At 39.5% G+C, this 21,161-nt stretch overlaps 1 protein-coding gene across 1 annotated transcript; it reads right to left on the bottom strand.

Moving 5' to 3' along the window:
* Positions 1 to 1,273: 1,273 nt before the first annotated feature.
* Positions 1,274 to 3,137, bottom strand: LOC148876668 (transcription factor bHLH96-like). The gene is made up of 3 exons (XM_088960903.1): positions 2,368 to 3,137; positions 1,683 to 2,102; positions 1,274 to 1,585 (listed from the first exon to the last, which is right to left on the bottom strand). The coding sequence occupies exons 1-3, from the start codon at positions 2,830 to 2,832 to the stop codon at positions 1,490 to 1,492; spliced, it is 981 nt and encodes a 326-aa protein (XP_088817029.1). The 5' UTR covers positions 2,833 to 3,137; the 3' UTR covers positions 1,274 to 1,489.
* Positions 3,138 to 21,161: the final 18,024 nt, after the last annotated feature.

The raw sequence follows: 21,161 nt of genomic DNA, 5'->3' as shown, positions 1-21,161 counted from the left end.
CTTTACCAATCTGCAGCTATATTTGCTTCTCTAAAAATATAAATATGTTAATACTGAACTTTTTCTTCCAAATTATATCTCATGGTCCTGCAGCCTTTCAATGATATGCTTTAATCTATATTTTATAACGTATTAGGATGGGTTACCCATGTAAACGAATAAAAAATGGATGAGATTCTAGAATTTGGAATAACAAAAGTGTTGAATTTCATTGAACGCTATGGCTTTTATTAGTTGGAATTGAAATCTAATAGCCTCACTTAGGTGTCTCTAGCACTAGCACTGAAATCATAGCAATTAATGCATGCTAGAATTTGTCAGCTCGTCAAAGGAGTTCTTTTAATTAAGCACGACAATTAAAGAATTTGAAATTGAAGGAATATCCCATGAATTTCTGCCGACGCAATTCAAACTGCAGTTAGAATTGAATGCAGACAATTTTAAGGAGCAATATTTGCATCAGCACGTAGAAACTGCTATGACTTTTTCATTTGTCTTATCGACGCCAAGTAAATATTTTCTGCACCCGTCCAAATTCTGTACTTGTGATCAATGGAAAATTGATAGGCAAGGCAAACTGCACCGCAAACTACTCACGTCACGAGAATATAGATAATAGCTAGATTTGCTTCTTGTCTCCCCCCTCCTCCCGAAAACTCTCCTCCCTTCCCTCCTCTCCACAATTACAAATTTACAATTAGCACGCACTTCTCTACACCAAAATAGCCCCCAGTCGGAAACTGATTTTCAGGCAGACGACCACTGGTTTCCTCCATCTTAATAATATTGGAAGAAAGGGCTTAATGTATTATTGTTATTATTACCATTGAAGGAATTGAAGTAATTCACAAAAGTCATTCTGTTGTCATTCAAACATCATTTGTAAAAGTTTCCACGCAAACCCAAAAACTATACCACGGTCCCACCTGCATGTAAAATTGGACCCATGCAATCAATTGGCCGAATCTTGAATGGCCCCATTGCCCAAAAAGAACAATAGAAAACAGAAAAAGAAATATGGATTATTCAAGAATTAATTTACAAATAATTGCAGGGGAAATATATGGTTATTAGTTCATTGAATTGAAGTAAAGAATTGCACGTTTCCAGCAAGGGTTAGGACTTAGGATGGTCGGACCTGCATGGTTTTCTGGTTTCCATTGCCCCATTTAATAGAGTGGGCGTCTTGTATAGTCAAATGATCAATGATGCCCAAACTACACACACACATATATTGATGGCTCAAATATGCAAGGTTTCCTCATAGGGCATGTACACAAAAATATTATTTACCTTTGATTGAACACATAAACCTCCTCAAAGTAGTTGAGAGTTCATACAACTACGTTACCCTCCTGGAGTTGGGTAAAATATTGGTTACATTAAGGCATGTCAAGTACAAAATAGAATAAACCCACCCCTTTCTCCATACATGAGGTGGCCAAGGTTTGAGGGGAATTACATTGTGAAATTAGCATTATTCTCAGGCTCAGCTCAACGTAGACTCTTCCTGAATCCTACCTAGCATCTGATAAACAGCTGTAGCTATTTCATCTACCGAAGTAAGCTGACACTCGTCTTCAACCTGTCTCCAACGACAACAAAACACCAATCAGATGAGGATGAGGAAGGAGAAGATGGAATGCCCATAACTGTTATAACTGTCTTATTAACTGACTGACCTTAACGCTGAAGGAATAGAGAACCATTTGATCAACGGCTGTAACGTTGAGGTGGAGGATAGTCAGGCGGAGGGTTTGGAAGCCAGCCACCATCTTCAATAGCTGTTTGGGTCGTCTCTTGGAGAGTACTTTAAGATTGGCATGACTCTCCACCATGGTCACTTCGATATCAGCAATAGCCGATCGGTTCTCGGCCGAAGCTTCATTTGAAGCAGTGGCCGAAGATGCCGATGTGGCCGGGTTGTTGCAGTTAGTAGAGCATGAGGAGTACTGAGGAAAGGTGAAGAAATCGGCGAAAGGCGAAGAGAACCCAACGTCTGACTGTTGCTTCATTCGTTTCTGGGCCTCCAGGGATTGGAGGAGTTGCTCGAGTTCCTTGACAAAATTAATGGCTCCCCCTATGATGGATGCTTGATCACCCTGTTTATACATACCAAAAAGAGATCTCAGAAAGTAAAACAAGGAGATTAGGGTTTGATGATCAGCTTACGAAGCTACAATGTAATCTTTTCTAAATTGAAGAGTCGAAGATCTTTTTCAAAAGAAAATCTGTGACATCTTTTTCTTAAGAATGCGATATTTAACTATGAAGCAAGCAAATAAAGAAAGAACTGGGCTTATGGTTTTCGAAGGTAAATCAGAGCGAGAGAGAGAGAGAGAGAGAGAGAGAGAGAGGGGAACAAACCCTTTGAACGTAAGATGGCGGCATCAAAGACCTTAGCACGGCGAGATATTCGTTCATCTGCTTCCGGCGATTACGTTCAACGGCAATGTGGGTCATCCTCTGATTCTCCACCTCTTCCTTGTTCTTGCAGCTCTTGGTGCGTCGTCTCTTACGACGACCGGCTGTCGCGGCCTGAGCATCCATTGGGGGGAAGCCTCCGGGAAAGAAGGCATCACCGGTGCAAGCCTCTGGGGAAGAATTGGCTTCCCATTCCTTGATATTTTGCACCATTGAAGAGGAAGAAGAGTCCCAATTTCCGCCGAGACCTTGCTCCATTTTCTTCTCAAGCATCTCAATACCACATTTGTTGTCTTCTTCTACGGCAAAATCGTAGCTCCAACCTCCTATTCCTCCTCCCAAGGAGTACAGATCTTTGCAGCCATAACTAAACAGGTCCTGTGGAAAAACTACAGCTTCCAATGCCATTATCTCTCTCTCTCTCTCTGTTTCTCTGTCCCCTCACTCACTCTTGTATGTGTGAATGTGTGATTAGTCTTCTTTTTTCACACAAATACAAACATGTATCGACAGAAGAGAGCTGTTGTTTACTTCAAATGGAAGGTGAGAAGCGTAGAACTCCTTTTCCTAAGCCCAACCCGAATCAAGAAAACTAGCATAAGCACAACCACAAACCAAAAAACCAAACAAACTCGCCTTTTGGTCCTCCCTCGATGGAGAAGTCGAGCTTTTAAAGGCGTTGATCAAACAAATCTAATCTACAGTTCGAGTTGCACGTGAGACAAGCGAGAGACTACTGTAGAGAGAGAGCAGTATGATGATGTATTTGATTTTTCGGTATTATATATTAGTTGAATTTATAAAAAAAAAAAAAAAGAGAAGGTTTTCGAGGGGGTTTTGTTTGATTTGGTAATAATGACGGTCAGACGTTAAAATCGAAAGGCAGGGAGAAAAGAGAGATGAAAAGGCTGACAAAGCAGAGATTCTGGTAGAGATCGGGAAGAGCCCGAGAGGCCGTGTTTGAGAGAGAGAGAGAGAGAGAGAGAGAGAGAGAGAGAGAGAGGGAAAGCAGAGTACGTAGGTAGAGTAGAGGTGAGCAGAAGAAAGCAGCTTCGTTCAGGTGTCGGACATGTGAAGCAGGGGAATCCATGTGACCACACAAACAAAGCCACCCTGCAATCATCTACGATAAAGACTAACTCCCTTTCCCAAGATTTATGTCCTTTTTTGTGTTTTAACCCTACATTTTGTTGATTTAATCACTAACACCCCCCATTTTACTATTATTTATTTATAATATATATTACACATTCATTAACCCCTTTCGCCTTCAAGCATCCTATTCGTCACTATTTTCTCTGCTGGGGGGGTTCTCCTTTTCCCGTCTCTTTTCTATTCAGGCAGTCAGTCTTTCTCTCCTCTTCAAGTTCCTTCCATCCATCCATCCATCCATATACTGATTACTATTATTAATCTGACGTACTCCTCCAGCGGCTGTGTATTTAGTTTTTACTTTATATATATGTACTGGGTTCATGGATTTGGGTTGCCACTTGTCAAATCCTTAATCAACTTTTAGCCAGGCGCCCAGGCCATTCGCTATCAGGATTATTACCCAACTGCCACCCCTTTGATCTCGAATCTTTAAACAAATCGAAGACCCAACTGGCACCCCTTTGAATGTATCCCAAATATCCTTGTTTAAGAGATACGATGACGACTAAACAAAACTCTGGTTTTAAGAAACACCACAATTTGATTTGATTCCCGACCTTCTATTTTATTATTTTTATTATTTAGCTTTTACACTTAGAATCTCGTTTCGTTTCATTCCTCTGAGACTGAGACCTTCTTGGTGAAGCTGTTTGTTTGTACCTTATTTGCCAATTTAATTACTTAATCTCCCTCTCTCTCTCTCCTCTGTCATGACAAGGTTGTAATCAGATTACTATTCCCATTGACATGTTACGAGAGCATAAAATCGCCGTTTCCTCGTTGGTGGGTCCGCGTATCCTAATATTTACATTAACTTTGATTCATGGACACGATTGATATCCAAATTCTATCTTATTCTTGTATAATTATGACTTAATAATTACTAGAAAATGATACTCTAAATCATATTACAGATTGAATATTGAAATGTTTTAATTGTATTTCCTTTTCTTTTGTAATATTTTAATAATTTCAATGGTGGGCTTAAATCCTTGTGGTAGGGAAGGAACTAGGAAGGAGATACATCACTCATCATTCATCAGAATAAATAAGTAGAAGAGAGAAAGAAAAAAGGATGAACAAAAGAATCCAGACCCAAATCTGAGGGATGGCGAAAGACTTGAGGGTTTGATTTGATAATTAGAAGGGTAGCTAAAATAATAGGTGAGGTCTGAGGAGTGAGGAGACACAAAAAGTAAATGGGTCCATGGATCACCATTCACCCATCAATCCATGTAGCAGAGATAGGGTTTGAATTGAACTTAGGAAGAGTGTTCCGGGAAATGTATATATGAATGTATCCTTGCAAGAAATTCCGGCTTGTTTTGTCATTATCAGATGGAGAGCGTGGTGAAGTGCAGAGTAGAGAGAGAGAGGTAATGGTAATGGACTGATTTCGACGATGTGGATCTTGCTCCCTCGGCTTGGGCCCCCTTGGCCCTTGCCAAAGGTGGCCGGGGGAACATATACAAGTCATTAACCCCTCAACCCTACGTTAGCCCTTTGTCTCATCTCCCATCAAATTGCACGTCTGAGGGTCCTTTTTAATCACAGCTCATCCATCATTCTATGACAAAAACAAACCCAGAACTAATACAGCTTTTCTTAACATATTTTTCCTTGCTCTCACACTGATCTTAACCCCGCTTTTTCGATCTAAACATGTGCCTATGTGAAGCGCAAACCCCGGTTTGTACCAGCCAACCATGTGCCCAGGAGGATGTACAAACTACAATCTACACACTAACGATAAATGATAAATCCTGAAATCCATCCCCACCGATACGATATTTGTTATTCTGTTGCTGCAACCCCCCCGAAACTTTTTATTTATGTCATTAATATAATTATTTAAGCACATGTGAATTCCACCAGCCACCTAACCAGGAATGGTTTTAGCAAAACAGTGGATTAAGTTGCTGCTAAACCGGATTTGAATACCAGTTTCCTGACGATTAACAAAAAACCGTGGATTGCGCTCCTTAAATTCCGGATACTTAAATTATTATTTTTCTTCTTCTTCATTTTTTATGTTTGAAGAATGATTTTTCATTTTTACTACGTGAGAGAGAGAGAGAGAAAGAGAATCTGAAACGTCCCAGTAATTTGTACTTTTGTACCAATAGCTTAAGCGATGCGTAGAGAAAGTGGATGATATTATAATACACGTTCCAGGAACACATACATACTCGTAGCTTCATTTACCTGTCAACGTATTGTTGTTTGTTGGATTAGTTGTCTCTAACAATGGACAGTTGATCAATATTTATTTGATATTTTATTTGATGGTGTGACCTGTGGGGCAAAGCCATGATCTGATGGTCCCACATCTGATTGCTCATGACTGTTTAATCACCTTTAAAACAACATGGATGAAAGAACCAAACGCCAACAAGCCATGTTGGACAGCTACACCGCCCGCACTGGATCCTCTCTCTCTCTCTCTCTCTCTCTCTCTCTCCGTGGACTAGTATTAACTATGAACAAAATGAATACACACACAGATATCAAAGAGGGTGAAGGAATACATGTAGTCATCACATTCCGACAATTATGCCACTATGAAAACGTCATGCGGCACGTGGCATATTGTTGAAACATGTGCTTCGAAGAATGAGAAATTGAGACAACCTTTTTGAGTTATTTTTAGTTACCCAAACACCCCTTTTCTCTCTTTAACTTTAATTAATTCTTTCTCCGTGCCGATACACCATACCGTGGGGTCGCGGAATCTCTCCCTTCCAACTTTATTCATCCCATATCCCCCCTCTCTCTCTCTCTCTCTCTCTCTCTCTCTCTCTCTTCAGCCGACTCATTGACAACTCAAAAGCCTGGTTGAATTGTCTAGTAGAGTGTGGAGAGTAGAGAGGTTTAGCATGAGATGATGCCCTTGTGAGCTCTGTTTGTGTTACAAACTGTTTGTTTTTTTAACTTTTTTCCAACTCCATTAAATTGGGCCCTCGCAAGCCTGCCTTAGAGGCCATTCATGAATCAATTAAGCAGTAAAGCTTTACTAACTTTATCGTGATCTCTCCTAACTACAGACAATATCAGTGTCCTCAAAAAGCTAAGTCTGTCGAAGCACACTGTCCCTGTGTTTCTTCTTGGTTGTTGAACTATAAACCCCACAAATTAAAACGATTGGAAATTAGTAACGAAAATTCCCTTCACCCGAAATTTAGGTTAATCGCAACGGTTCATATATCGGCCAATGTCTCTAGTTACAGAAATTCTCATCAAGAATGAAACTTTAGGAATCTAAGGTTAAGAGGTTAGAGAGTTATATATTTAAGCCTCCTTTTATGACTTAATTTTGTCCATTGTGGAGACAAGTAGTCCTAGGCTGCGTTAAGACCTTGAAGCTCTAATGTTTAATGGAGAGCGACCATGGCTTACATACCAAATTAGGTCGGGGTACCACATATATATTAGTCTTATTTAAATGTGACAAATCAATGTATTACATTGAATAAGCTTTGCTTAACCTTAATTATAATTGTTATTAACACTTAAAGATCGGGTAATTTCTGAGGGTAAAGTACTAGTAGCCACGTACCTGAATTTACATGCATGCCCCGCATCAGTCCCCTATCTTTTTTCACTTTTCCAATAATAGTTACGTTGTTACAATTTTTTAATTAACAAGGTCAGAAATTTACTCTCTTTCTTCTTTGCCACATGGCAAAGGCCACTAGGGCTCTTAAACTTACCAAATCTCAAGACATTGGCGTATGGAATTAATAATATGCAAACCCATTTTTTGTTGCCATCTCATCCCATCCGCAACTACCATTTGAAGTAAAGGAGACAAATATTCCACGCATCGAATATATGCCGTTGCAGGTGGATAATGAAGGGATATTGGTAAATTATGAAGTGGATGAAACGAAGCAGGTCTATCTCATATGATATTCGTTTCCCTACAGTCTCCACCATATGATCCTAGGGGATCTGAATTCTCAACTATAAACAGGAATTCCAACAGCTTCCCTTCTGTTTTATCTGAACAGTATACGGCGCGCTTGTGCCAAATTAATGTTATCCATACGATACTCTATGTCGGAGGTCTGTTTTTCAAATTGTTCATAGAGAGAACTACCTACTACCACCCCCATCCCCCCAAAAAATAAATAAATAACAAGAAAAGTATGTAATATTCAACGATATCTCTTCAGTTTAATAATTCATTTTTCTGGATTGTATATTTTAAGGCTTCTTTTGTTTGCAGGAATAGAGGTCTGGAATCAGAATCGGAATGAATTATTTCGATTGCAGCTGTTTGGTTGGGCAGTTTAATAATTCATTCCCATTCCTATTGGAATAGCATCCTTCCATTTGAGGAAATGGTCATTCCCTGTCTCTCTTTTAGAAATAAAATTTCATTCTTGTTAATTTCATTTCCCATTCCCATTCTTATCTTAACCAAACAAACTATAAAAATAGGCCATTTTGATTCTGATTCCGATTCTAACTGCAAACCAAACCAACCCTAAATATCTTACATCAATTGATGTAAAAGAAATAGTTGCAACAATTAAATCAAATTGACTTTCTAGGCATATACATTTTTTCTTCTGGGAAATCCAAATCTCAAGAATGACAATTTTATATGGCACGTTTGGTTGGGGCTTTACTTTGCTCCTATCATGATTGGACGAAAGTGTCCGATCACCTCTTGATATTCATATTCAAACCCTAAAACACCAAACCTCCCTAGACCCCTAAATTCTAACCCTAAACCTTAAAATTAATGTGGAAAATGCAGTTGGTCAGACACATGTCCTTCAACTGGATAGGAGTCAAAATATTTCCCCTTTGCTTAAACAATTGAACCAAGGATACAGAATGACCCAAGATCCAATAAACCACTGTTTATACATATCAGAATAGCCCTAAATCTGAAGGTCCATTTGGAAGGAGTATAAATTGATACAAATATGTAAAGTGCAAAATCTTATATTTTATATTATTCTGTATGTATTCGTACTGTACATATTTGTAGCTTAGGCTCTGTTTGGAAGCAGTACAAATACAAATATATACAATACAAAATCCTGTATTTTATATTATTTCGTATGCGTTTGCGTTGTACATATTTGTATGTGTACATAGCTCTGTTTGGAAGGAGTACAAATATAAATTTGTAGAGTACAAAGCTTTGTATTTTGTATTATTTTTTATGAATTTGTATTGTACATATTTGTATTTATACTCTTTCTGAACTGAGCCTAAGTTTGGAAGGAATACAAATACAAATTTGTAGAGTACAAAACCTTGTATTTTATATATTTTTGTACAGTACATATTTGTATTTGTACTCCTACCAAACTGATTAAAGCTCAATTTGAAAGAAATACAAATACAAATATGTACAATACATACAAAATGTAAGGTTTTACACTCTACATACTTTTTCCAAACTGAGACACAAATGCCTATGTTGCACATCAAAACACTCTTTACCACCATTAGGTAATTGTCAGATCTAATACCCCTTCTCATCCTCATCATTATCTAAGTCTTGTCCGAACTGTGCGGAGGTCAGCTACGTACATGAATCCTGTTTCATCAAGCCATCAATTATTAAATTATGAATGTTAAATCATTTCTTATTATTTCCGCCCAAATCTGTTTATTGTTATATCAATTATTATTTACGTCCAAATCAGTGTTATATCTTGGATTGGAAATGCAATCTTGGGGCTACATTGACGAATTTTAGAGAAATGATACTCAACGAACAGTTTCTATTCCAATATTGTAAAGCAATTCTCTTTCTCAAAATTATATCATTAATAAACAGTCGGCTTACTAGAAAGTATTCATGGAAAGAATTTGGTTAATTTGGCTTAAAATAAGTGCTTAATTTATAATTTTAACTTGAATTTCCTTGGTCCACTATTCCTAATTTCCTTATTTATGTATTGTTGGAGAATTTGGTGCAATGAATTTGCCTTCAAGCTATTTCAAAAAAAAAAAAAAAACTCAATATCCTAAAAAAATTAAAGCATAAGCTTCTATCAACATAAGCTCTTTCAATATGCTTTATTTATCAATACTAAAGAATTCCTATACATATCTACCAGGATATTATAACGCTGGTTTTAAATCTTTACCACCAATGAAGCACTTCTTAATGACTTCAAAAATAAAAAATTAAATAAAAGAGCGCTCTTTTAAGAAGAAACTGGTGATTGGATTTTTAATAATTTAGATGGTTAATCCTATTATTTTTTTTGAATTATCAATTACTTATTATTAACATAAAGTACTTTTCAGAAAACAGCTTTATTGTTAAAATAATATAACTGATTCATCGCTGTCGTTATAGAAAAACAGGAAAAAAAGGAAATTTCTTCCAATAATGACATAGCTAATTAAAAAAGATCGGATGATAAGGTAAATAATTATAAATAGTTAATTAGATTGTTTTTAAATATTTTAAGTAATAGTTTTTATTTTAAAACTTAAAAAAATAAAATTAAAGTAATTGGTAATGGTCCAATTGTAAAGCTTTAGTTCAAACGGATATCCTATATCTCTTCCTTAGACAACCACTCTTATATCAACTGTGTGGAGGCGATAGCTTTTCTTTGACCAAAGGATAAGTTTAAGTTTATAAAGTGGGACACAGGGCATTGTTCTTGGGAAAAAGAAGAAAAACCTAAAATAATGTGTTTAACAAAAATAGTTGCACAATAAGGGATCCTCGGTGTTTGGTTGCAGTGAAATTTTATTTGCATGGGAGTACAAATGAAAAAAAAATGCAATTCTAATTTAATTATATGTTTTATTTTATTTTAATATGCTTTAAGTTTTTTTTTTTTTTTACTTATATTGCAATCAAACAAAATAAGTTAAAATTTGAAACAGAAATAAATTAGAATGTGCACTCAAAACATTTACACTGTCATAATTTTGCAGCAGTGCAATTACAAATAAATTTGTACTGCAATCAAACTTAGCTTCAAATTCTCTTGTTGAGAAATTATCAGGGAAAATCTATACTGCCCAAAAGACATGATATCCAAATTTTGATAAACACCACCTGCTTGGTTATTAGGAATGGTAATCAGGAGGGTTTGGAGTGGAGAGCTTAATCCCCATCCCCATCCCTAAATCTATAAAAATTTTATATTAAATTTAAAAAATAAAAAATAAATTTACTTAAAATAAGAAAAATTTTTAAAATATAAAAAATATTTTAATACATTCTGATATATAATATAAATAATATTATATATATATATTTAATATATAATCAAAATCAGGACAAGGTAAGAAATTCACTCCCCATTCCAATCTCTATATTGGTTAGTTATCACTATCAATCTCTATCGCTGCCAAGACAATCTCCAATCTTAAATTCCATCTGATCGGAAAAGCCAGTTACACGGCGGAAATGAAAAAATTGACATCCCTATTTATTACGATTTTTGTGAAAACGGTTGATTGATTACAAATTTTTTTGGTATCATAATCGAAACCCTGTTATTAATTCGTCTCACTAAGAAAAATGCATTCTAATTTGTGCAACGCGCCATAAGTCACGTGGCCCTTCATTATGGAAAGTTGGACATGGCAACGACGTACGAAAGAGGAGGGGGACCCACGATTGGATGGCCCAGCCCAGGACATTCCCAAGTCTTCAACTCAGCATTATTAGAGTTTCTGGGTCAGGTGAACGGTATGGGGAATGTCAATATGCCGGAACTCCTCCAGGCTCCAGGTATTTCCCTGTACAACCACACAGCCAGCAAAATCAAACCCCATTTGGATTTGACCCAAGATTCCTGTTGGCCCACACGCACATTCACACGAACGAACACAGCACATAACAGTTCAATGAGATTTTGTTTTTCCGGTATATGATGATGGAGGGAGCAGCATCATAGAATGGACGTTCCTGATTCACGCATTCCAGCACTACTGATATTTGATACGATGGTTATATTCATTTCTTTATCACAGTTATGGATGGGCCCACCATTTTTGACAGTCTTGTCCCTTTGTTTGCTAAATTCTAGCTGACCTAATCCTTGGTGTAGAGATGGGATATAGCTTTGGCTGTCAGGGACTGTGGCCTCTTGCTCTCTGGCCTCTGGGCTGAGCTCCAAAATTTTCTTAGTACGTTTATACACACGGGCCGGGGGTACAAAGTTACAAACCCGTAAATGCGCTTTCAAATAATTGCCGGACACGTTTTTTCATTTATCTCCGGTGGAGTACTCCCATTCCTGTCCCTCTCCCTCCTCTACACTATTTTCCACCTCTCATATCCTATCCAATTAATTATTCCCATCCTAATAATAATATTAATAAATAGATGAATTAATTATATAACTGGAACTTAAGGTGTACATTAGCACTCTAGAACATCTAGAAGCACCACTGATTTGGAATATTCTAGTAGCTACAATCTTAGTTTGTGGTCTGAGGACGGGCTGGGCCGTGGGACGTAGCTCACGATGCCTTTGATTCAACGTAGCAAGGAAACATACCCCACCCCACGGTCCACCTAGTATTTGGCATGATTTTCTTTGATAGTCGATACCAATCCAAAGTCTGTCTGTCCCACGCGACGCCACACGGCCACACCTACCCTTCCTTGTTCGCTAGCATTCCTCCGACTCCGAGTATACGATTAGAAAACGAGAAGGGAAAGTAAAAGAAAAGAGGAGAAATTTGCATGAGGAAGTATTTTGTCTCTTGTTTTTGCTTCCCTTCTACGTGTATACAACTGATTTGACAAGCAGGTTTGTCGGGACTTGTTTGGACGAACATTAATACATATTCCCATCTACACACGTGGAACTCAAGACTGAACACGTTGGAGTCCCCACAAAACAATCGACGGTCGGTCAGGCAAGTGGCCACCGCCATTGTGCGGCAATGGTCGACGAAAACCGCGGCAGAATAAAACCGCCATCCCTATGAACAGCTGTTCGCATAGGCCCCCTCACATGGCATCCTAGAAGACGCAGCCAGATGATAGAGAAAGGACAATGATGCATTATTTAGCCAAACAGATATTCCTACATTTCCCGCTTTCAAAGAAAGGAGGAGAGAAAGAAAATCGTGGATAAGAATAAGATGCTCTCTCTCTCTCTCGACTCTCCCTCTCCCATATATTTACCTCTTCAATGCTTGACAAGTCAAAATATTCCAATTCTCAAATCAATCCCGTGTCTGTGGGGACGGACCAACAGCACAAACCTGTGTAGCAAACTAACCTACACGGCCCCTAGAGGTGGCTCATCAGCTCAGCTCCTGTGGGCTGTGGCTGTGGTCTGCTACCACCATATCTATGTGTTGGCCACATCGATTCTCCCCTAAATTATGATCTGGCACGTTACAGTCCGTTGCATGAGGAAGCCTTTGTTTTCTACGAAAGGGTCGCCCACGCCATTGCCGTATTGCGGTGGCGCGTCCGGCCGCTGGCTGGATCGGATACACCGTCCACCTGCGCGTAGGTGATGCAGTGAAGACTAAAGGCTAAAGAGATGTTTAGACGATCTGTCCAGAGAAAAACCTGTTGCCTGTCCCATTTATATTTATATTCATACTTGGTACTTACATAACAGATAGCACCAACATGCTTAAGAATATTCTTTGTCTCCTCTTACTGGTTTATATCACAGAGGTGTTCCATAATATATATATTTTGGCTGTATTTCTGTATGTGTGACAATGACTCTCAACTGAGTAGGTCGATAAAATTATGTAAGCATATATTTTGAGATTTCGATTCTCATCTTCCAATCCAACAACACAAACTCAAAACCCTCAGTGTGAAATTTGGACCCATGCATTGAACTAGTTCTTTTTTTCTTTTCTTTTCTTTTTGTCTTCATTTAAAATGGACCGTCAGCTGAAACGTCTACTTATTATGTTATTAAAAAGTCATTAATAAGATCCAAAATCACAAATTATGTATTAACATAATTATATTATAATGAAATGATGGGTACTTGAAATCTATGAAAATTATATTGTCCGTTTCTGCTCCAGTTTGTTTATGGAGCAGCTGAAATTGACTATATAACATGAAATAATGTCTCCATTGCTCCATTCCAATTATTCAGACAAATTTCCCCATCGGCCTCGTTTTGGTGACATGATATGCCCGATCACTTGGATTTTCTACAATTTTAATGGAAGATTAAGCAATAACTTTTGTTTGGTCATTTTAAGAAACTTAAGACTTTTAATAAAGTACGTACTCACAAATGCTGATCAACAAATGAGCTTTTTTCAGCACTGATCCATTTTTTCATGACATCATGTTTCTTCTTTTTTAATTTAACCTACATCGACGTGACAAAATTATTATATTCATATTTCTCTCGTTTTTTTTTCTTGTTTTTTCTTTTCTTTTTTCTTTTTGGAGAGGAAAACCAAGGACAGAAGATTATTAGAGGCCCAGAGGTATTACATTTATTTATTAGTACAAGGTATCTGACACAACCCAAGAATTATTTTCAGTCTCCAATATTTACAAAATGAATTTCTAATCAACTGATGAACAGCCATGGGAAATTATCTGCCTCTACCACCTTTTTTCTTAAGCATGTGAAAACCTTGTAGTAATTAATAAATAAATAAATGTGTGACTATATTTTGAGAAAATTCAGTCTCAGTTCTCTTCAAATCACCAAGAGTGAAGACCTATGATACTTTCCTATTTGCGTAAAGATCGGAAATCATCATCTGTAAAATGTGTATAATATTGTTGCTGTTCAGATTAGTTGAGGGCAATGAGGTAAATTCGTCCCCAAGTTTCGAAGGCAGGCTGAAGGCTATGAAGATTCAGAGGAGGGTAAGCCAAGGTCGAGGACTGTAGACTGAGGCGAGATGCTCCCTTCTGAGTATGGTAGAAGCCGAGCACTGTGGGTTGTTGTCTTAGTGGCGAGATTCTTGGAGATCCAAGGTACTGCAAAACAAGAGATGTCAGAGGCCTTGGGTAAAGATCCGAGGCGGAGATTCCACCGCTCAAGTTAGTACGAGGTGTAAGGTGGGGGAAAGTGCAAATGAGGTAGGTGCAAGAATTTAATTCTAGGCACTGGAAGTAAATGAGGGAGCTATATCTGAATTCTAGGACCTGAATCCTTTATCATGGGCGGTTTACCTCATATTTATACTTGAGCGAGTTGGAGGCAGGCGGAGATGAACGCACCAAATGAGAGTCGTACGAAGTCAAGCGATAGGTCCTTGCATCCTTGCGAGTACGCTGTCAGGCATTAGTGGGCCGGGCCTCTAAGCCCGTAATGGGCTAGGCCTAGCTAGCCCACATTACTTGCCCCCCACTCTCGAGGCTGAGGTGAGGTCTTGACTTCAGCTAGTAACGGAGATGATAGTTGAGGTAAGGCCTCAACTTCAATCGTCAAGAGTAGTGATTGTTATTCCTTTGGGTTTGTCAGCTAAGGGGTATTCTGCAGTGGTGTCGCTTCCACTCCGTATGTGTCTTCTCTCCTCGTCGATTCGGAGATGTGTGTGGCGTGGATGCCTCAGGTTAGCAGGGATAGTCCGTGTCACGTACGGTCAGGTCATGTCAGGGGTCCACCGTGAGGAGGACGGTTACCCAGATAGACACATGTTTTTCAGGCTGTGCGGTTTGCCCGATGGGTCACGATGGATGGGCCTTGCGGTTCGCCTGGCAGGTTGCAGCGGGTGAGCCTTGCGGTTCGCCCAGTGTCGTTTCATCTTCTGAGGGCATGCGCCAAGAGGTGCGGTATAGCTAGTTCATAGAAGCGAAGGGTCCCTATGACCATTGGATCCGTAGTGATTTGAGTCGTTGCTTGGGCATTGTTTCATCTTCCAAGGGCAAGTGCCGAGTGGCGCATTATGATTGGATGGTGGAAGCGGATGTGCCTTAGCCGTCGGATCCAGTGAGATCTGGGGCTGTCCGTTCTCCTTTAAATAGGGACCTTAGTGGTGACTTTCCCCATCATTTGAACTTAGGCGCCCTTGCTGTCGAGTGAACTCAGCTCCTAGGTTCTCAATCCTTCAAGACACTCCTAGGTTCTCAATCCTTTAGGACACCCTATCTTCACCTTCCTCACCATCTAGGTAATTCACGATGTCTTTCTCAGGCTCCGGCCTTGAGTGCAATGAACTCCCAAACACCTCGGGAGGGAGCTCTCCTCAAACCCCTTCCCCTCTCCTCCTTAGGTTCCTTAGCCATTGCCCCTCTTCGGCAGGAGATAGCGGTACTGAGGGAAAGGGTAGCCTCTCGGGGTGCTGAGGGCTGCTGCTGAGGCAATGACTCTCTTCATGAAAGTGCCGCATCGGTGTCGTCGAGGGAGCCCGAAGGGTCTTCTCTAGCCGAGGAGGAAGACGCTATAGAGCTCGTCACTTGACTGGTGGAAGGAAGCGCTGCCCGAAGGGTAGTTGACGCTGGTGTCCCATGTTCCTTGGATGTGGGCCAGGTCAAATCCCTGGTGAGGAGATTCCACATACCCCGGTCCTATGATCTTAGGGTTCCCGACGTAGGTGATCAGCCATGGATCCCTGACGAGGGGGAAATCTGTGTTTACCAGCATTTTTTAGACTCTAGCCTTAGGTTTCCCCTCCCTTCCTTAGTCTCTGAGTTACTGGAGTGGTACGATATCACTATCAGTCAACTCGTCCCCAATGCCCTTAGGACCATCATAGCGATGTTGGTGTGGGCTTGGCTTCGAGATGTGGTGCTAATGTCAAAAATGTTTCGTGCCATGTTCGTGCCTCGGAAGCGTTACTTCCATCCCCGGAGAAGGAAGCCAGTGCACAACTTCTCGTCCATCCATGGGTGGAAGGACAAATTCTTCTATGTCTCCTGCCCCAAAGGCTGGAGGTTCAGGTTTGACTGAGGGGGAGCCTTTGTAGTTGTCAAAAGATGTCCCCCTCCGCTCTAAGATGAGGAGGCTGTTGCCGTGGCTCATCTACTTGTGATGGGGACAGTCCAGGTGAAGCCGTTGGTGGAGGAGGAGGTCCCCCTAGTGTTCACTGGGATTAGCCCTACCCTCCTTGGTAGGAGAGGTTTTGTAGTTACTTCGCACACCTTCCATGTATTCGGCTTGTTATATTGACTATTTTCTTTTGTTTGCAGAGGTACCAATGAATGCTAAGCAGTGACTGCTTGAGAAGGCATGTGCGAAGTAGGCTGGGAAGAAAGCCGGGGCACAGACTCCGAAGCGGCTCAGTGAAGAGGTTGCCCCCTATCTCGGCGAAGGGGGGAAATCAACAAGTCCTCGCCAAGGGGAAACAACTGGTGGTGGCACCTCAGGAGCTCGTTGGTGTGGTCAAGAGGCCCTTGGAGGGGACCAAGAAATTAGTAGAGGTTCCGAAGAATCCAGCCAAGGAGGCCGAGATGGGTCGGAAGAGGCCCACCGTAGACACTTTGAGGGAGGAGCCACCGTGGAAGGTGGCCAACGCTGAACGCCAGGCCGAAGAGGTGGTGAGGAGACCTATGATAACTCTACATTTTGATGCTTTAAGGGCATCATTTCAGGGGTATTTTTGGCTTTAGAATAGTCAAAGTGTACCCTTTTCCCAGTTAAAATCAATTATGTGACCTCTGAGGGTCTCTATGCAAATTATGTAGAAAAGTGGGAAGTTTTCTAAGCTGAAGTGTAGTTTTTGGGAAGCTAGTGTGAAGTCCAGCTAAGAAAGGGGGTGTTTTTGTGAAAAATTGAAAGCAGGAGGGCGCCTCCTAGCTGCTAAACCTAGTTTGGCACCTCTCCTACTATACTAGCATGCTCCCCACGCCTTAGCAAACCCTAGGGTGCCTTTTAACTCATTCTTTTCACTTCCAACCTGAGCCACAAATTAATTGTAAGCATGTGTCTCGACAATTGGACAAGATTAATGGTATGGCCCAAAGACTTGATGAAATCCTTGCGCGTCGTCAACAAAGTGGCCCATGCCCAACCTTGTCATCCTATCCATCATGTTCCATCTATGCAAGCCCATCCCATGCCCAACCATGCCCAAGCTACAGAATCAAGGAGATACAAAAATTAAACTAAGATAACGGATCAAGTAATCAAACAAAAAAGAAAAAATAATGAAATAGATCCGGAAAAAGTAAATAAATTTTTTTCTCCGTGCTTCCCTGACAATGACTCCAAAAACTTGGTGTGTCTAGAAGCGTGTTGTTAAGCACTTTGGAATACCAGTTTAATATTTATAAAATTTTTTCGATTCTCAAACAACTACTAATGCAGTAAAGGGATGAGAGCGGGTCATATCTACAGGGAAGTGAGGGAAAAATTAATATATACTTAGATTCGGACAAGAGAATATAATCAAGAATTGTAGAAAATAAGAAAATAAAATCTATTATTGCTGAAATTAAATGATTCTGAATAAAACAAAACAATAGCTAAGATTCAGAATTTAACAAAGTGCGGAAATCAACAAAAGAAATATAATACATAAGCAAAGTTGATCCAGAATTTGGATCCAGTGGCAGTAGCTACAGATTTGCAAGAATTGGATGTCCTTCCTTTCTACAACTCTCGAACCCCTCGAGACACCTTAGCCTTAAACTGGAAGAAATCAGATTTGCAAAATAGAGAAACGAACAAGAATTAAATCTAAAAGAGTGCAGAAATAAAAATAACAGAAAATAAAATGAAGAAAATAAAAGAGTGGTTGATCAGATCTAGTGGCAATAGTTGCAAAATGGTTAAACAGCTTGTAGGAACCCCTCCTGACAAGAACTAAGCGTCCTCCTCTTCTACAACCCTTGAACTCCTCAGGAAACCTTAGCTTTGTAACTTGGTGAATTGACCAATCCCTTCTCTAGGGCCCTTGGGGTTCTTTCTATAGAGAAGGGTGGATAAAACTAGGATTAGAGAGAAAGAGGGAGCTGCAGCTGGGTTTTTGCAAAAATATGGGCACCCTTGGGTTTAGAATAGAGGATTAGGATTGTTCTAAGGTGATCCTAAGGCTGAAAAGAAAAGGAGAGGGCACTCAATATTATGTAGGGCTAAGATTTAATGGCTAAATGCTTAATAGTGAAGATTAGAAGTTAGGTGGACCCCTAGGGTTAGAATGCCAAAAAGAGAGTACCCTAGAATGAATGGTGGAGATTTAGTAGTTAGGGGCGGCTAGGGTTTGTCAGGGATGAAAAGAATGAGTTAGATGGCGCCCTAGGGTTTGCTAAGGAGAGGGGAGCATGCTAATACAGTAAGAGGGGCACCATTCTAGGTTTGGCAGATAGGAGGGGCCATCCTATGCTTAGTTTTTCACAAAACACCCCCTCTCTTTGCTAGACTTCACACTAGCTTTCCAAAAATTGCATTTTATCCATGAAACTTCCTAGTTTTCCATAAGATTTGAATAGAGACCCTCAGAGGTCATAGTATTGAATTTAACTAGGAAGATGGCACATTTTGACTATTCTGAAGCCAAAAATACCTTGAAAATATGGCCTTAAGGCATCAAAATATAGACTTATCAGTAGCACTGGATCATGACCTAATTCACATGGTTGGGGCTCTCTGTTGGATCTAGCCAGTCCATGGCAGGCGCCTCTTACGTGCTAAAGGGGGACGACCATGATGAGAGGCGACTGAGCACCGATGAGAGGGACTCCTATATGCCGATGATGTAGGCACCTGATGTTCCAATTGATGATAGGCAATCGCTGGGCCAAAACACACCTGTGCGCTATGGGCAATGGGATGGTGAAGGGTCATGTTTAGGCCAAGCTCGCATGGCAAGCCTCCCTTGAGTGTCGGTGGCACAATTTTGGTCCATGCACTGTCCCCATGGGCATGTGTGCGCCCATGAGGAACCCTGGTAGCAGTGCTAGCCATTAACCAGGGCCGCCCTACAAGGGATTTTGGTCTAAGAGTGCCAAGGTCAGGCACCCAAGGAGGTCGACCACCCCTCCTCAAAGTGTATGTTAAGCTTTTGGTGGTCTGCCTAAAGATGACATGAGTTTCCCCAATAATCTTACTGGCAAAAATGATGGTGATGTCCCTTAATGTAAAACCGCCAAGCGTAGGCAAGGCTAAGCTTGTGTCAGACGTGACAACAAGCCAGTCTTTGGAAATTGGAACCATAACCATAGTAAATGTTGACAATGGTTTAATTGCAGAAAAAGAAGAAAAAAGAAATGTTGATAATGGTTTTATTGCACTACAAATGCCTAGTGATTGTTCACCGATCCCTCTCTCCTGACTCCAGAGTAGTTTTATATATTTGAATGGCAAGTCTTGGATGACTTTGCTTCTTAACAATAGTGGCCTAGGTGGCGTTTTGTATGCCTTCCATTTATTTGATAAACGGGGCTATGTTATTGTTAAATTAGTATTTATTCCATCATACTGATCCGTACGTATAGGTATTCATAAAAGTAGGTCTTGATTTATGTGTGTATCAACCATTTGAGAAGATTAATTTTAACGCTTTCCCCAACAATTGGACATTTATTCACTGTTCTACTGATTTGACACCTAGTTGTCAATAAACAACTTATCAATTACTTTTTTTATTTTGAAGACAAATCAAATACAAATGTTTTTTTAATAAATGGAAGCTATACCAAACATATACTAAATATAATTGCTACATAGGTTACAAGAATATGATTATGATACCGAAAAAGCATGATACCTAAACAAAGTGATAACCAAACAGTCATAGAAATGGTAAACCATCAAAAAAGGTATTAATCAAAATTCACATATATTGAATAAGGCTAAAATTGGAATTTCTTATTTTAAGAATTTATCTCCTTTTCGTAGTTAAAATACTTGTATGAACACTGAGTTTTAACTGCAAAAGGTGATAAATCCTTGAAATAGGGAATGCCAAATGCAACTTAAAATAGGTAAATATTAAAAGTTGAAACAAAATATGGGTATCAAAGTAATGAAGTTAAATCCAACACCAGCAGCGTTACTGCAATTATTTTCATGACTTGCTGTGTATGCTGAATGAGATCAGGCCCCATCCCAGCTAAGAAGCATTTAAAAATCATATATAGTTATTACTAAGATGTGGAGACTTGTACTCGAATTCATTAGGCTGTATTTTAGTTGCAATGCAAATAAATTTGCATTGATGCAAAACTATGACAATACAAATGATTTGAGTATAAATCCTGACCTAGTTTTGTTTCAACTTTTAGTTTATTTTGTTTGATTGCAGTACAAATGAAATAAATTAAAACATGAAACAAGATAAAGTAAAACACAAAACAAAATTAAATAAGAATTTTTTTTTTCTTTCATTTGCACTCCCATGCCTTTGTACTAGTGCAAATAAAATTGCACTGCAGCCAAATCCAGCCTTAATAACAAAATTGCAGCACCACTATTATTCATGGAGGCATACCCACTCTAACAACAATTCAGATCTCCTATCCACTCTTACTCTTACCCACATGACACTATAGCTGTACATGAATGGCAACATGCAAAGAAGGGAGATGTTCTATAGTTGTACATTTATAAGTACGTAATGCTAAGATACCTAGTTCTCATCTATTGGATTGGATCTACTCCATCTAGATGAGATATATATATGATGAAAGATAAGAATACATGTGTTAATGGACCAGATTTGGATTGGAATCAATCTAAATTTAA

This window comes from Nelumbo lutea, chromosome 1, assembly GCF_056320005.1.
Source record: "Nelumbo lutea isolate HS-2025 chromosome 1, American lotus-T2T, whole genome shotgun sequence".
Lineage (NCBI taxonomy): Eukaryota > Viridiplantae > Streptophyta > Magnoliopsida > Proteales > Nelumbonaceae > Nelumbo > Nelumbo lutea.
This window is presented reverse-complemented; position numbering and strand designations above follow the sequence as displayed.

Coding starts and splice junctions, on each gene's coding strand:
- LOC148876668 (XM_088960903.1), bottom strand. CDS start 2,832: ATGGCATTGGAAGCTGTAGTTTTTCCACAGGACCTGTTTAGTTATGGC. Junction 2,103..2,367: donor CGCCATCTTACGTTCAAAGG/GTTTGTTCCCCT, acceptor ATGTATAAACAG/GGTGATCAAGCATCCATCAT. Junction 1,586..1,682: donor TCTATTCCTTCAGCGTTAAG/GTCAGTCAGTTA, acceptor CGTTGGAGACAG/GTTGAAGACGAGTGTCAGCT.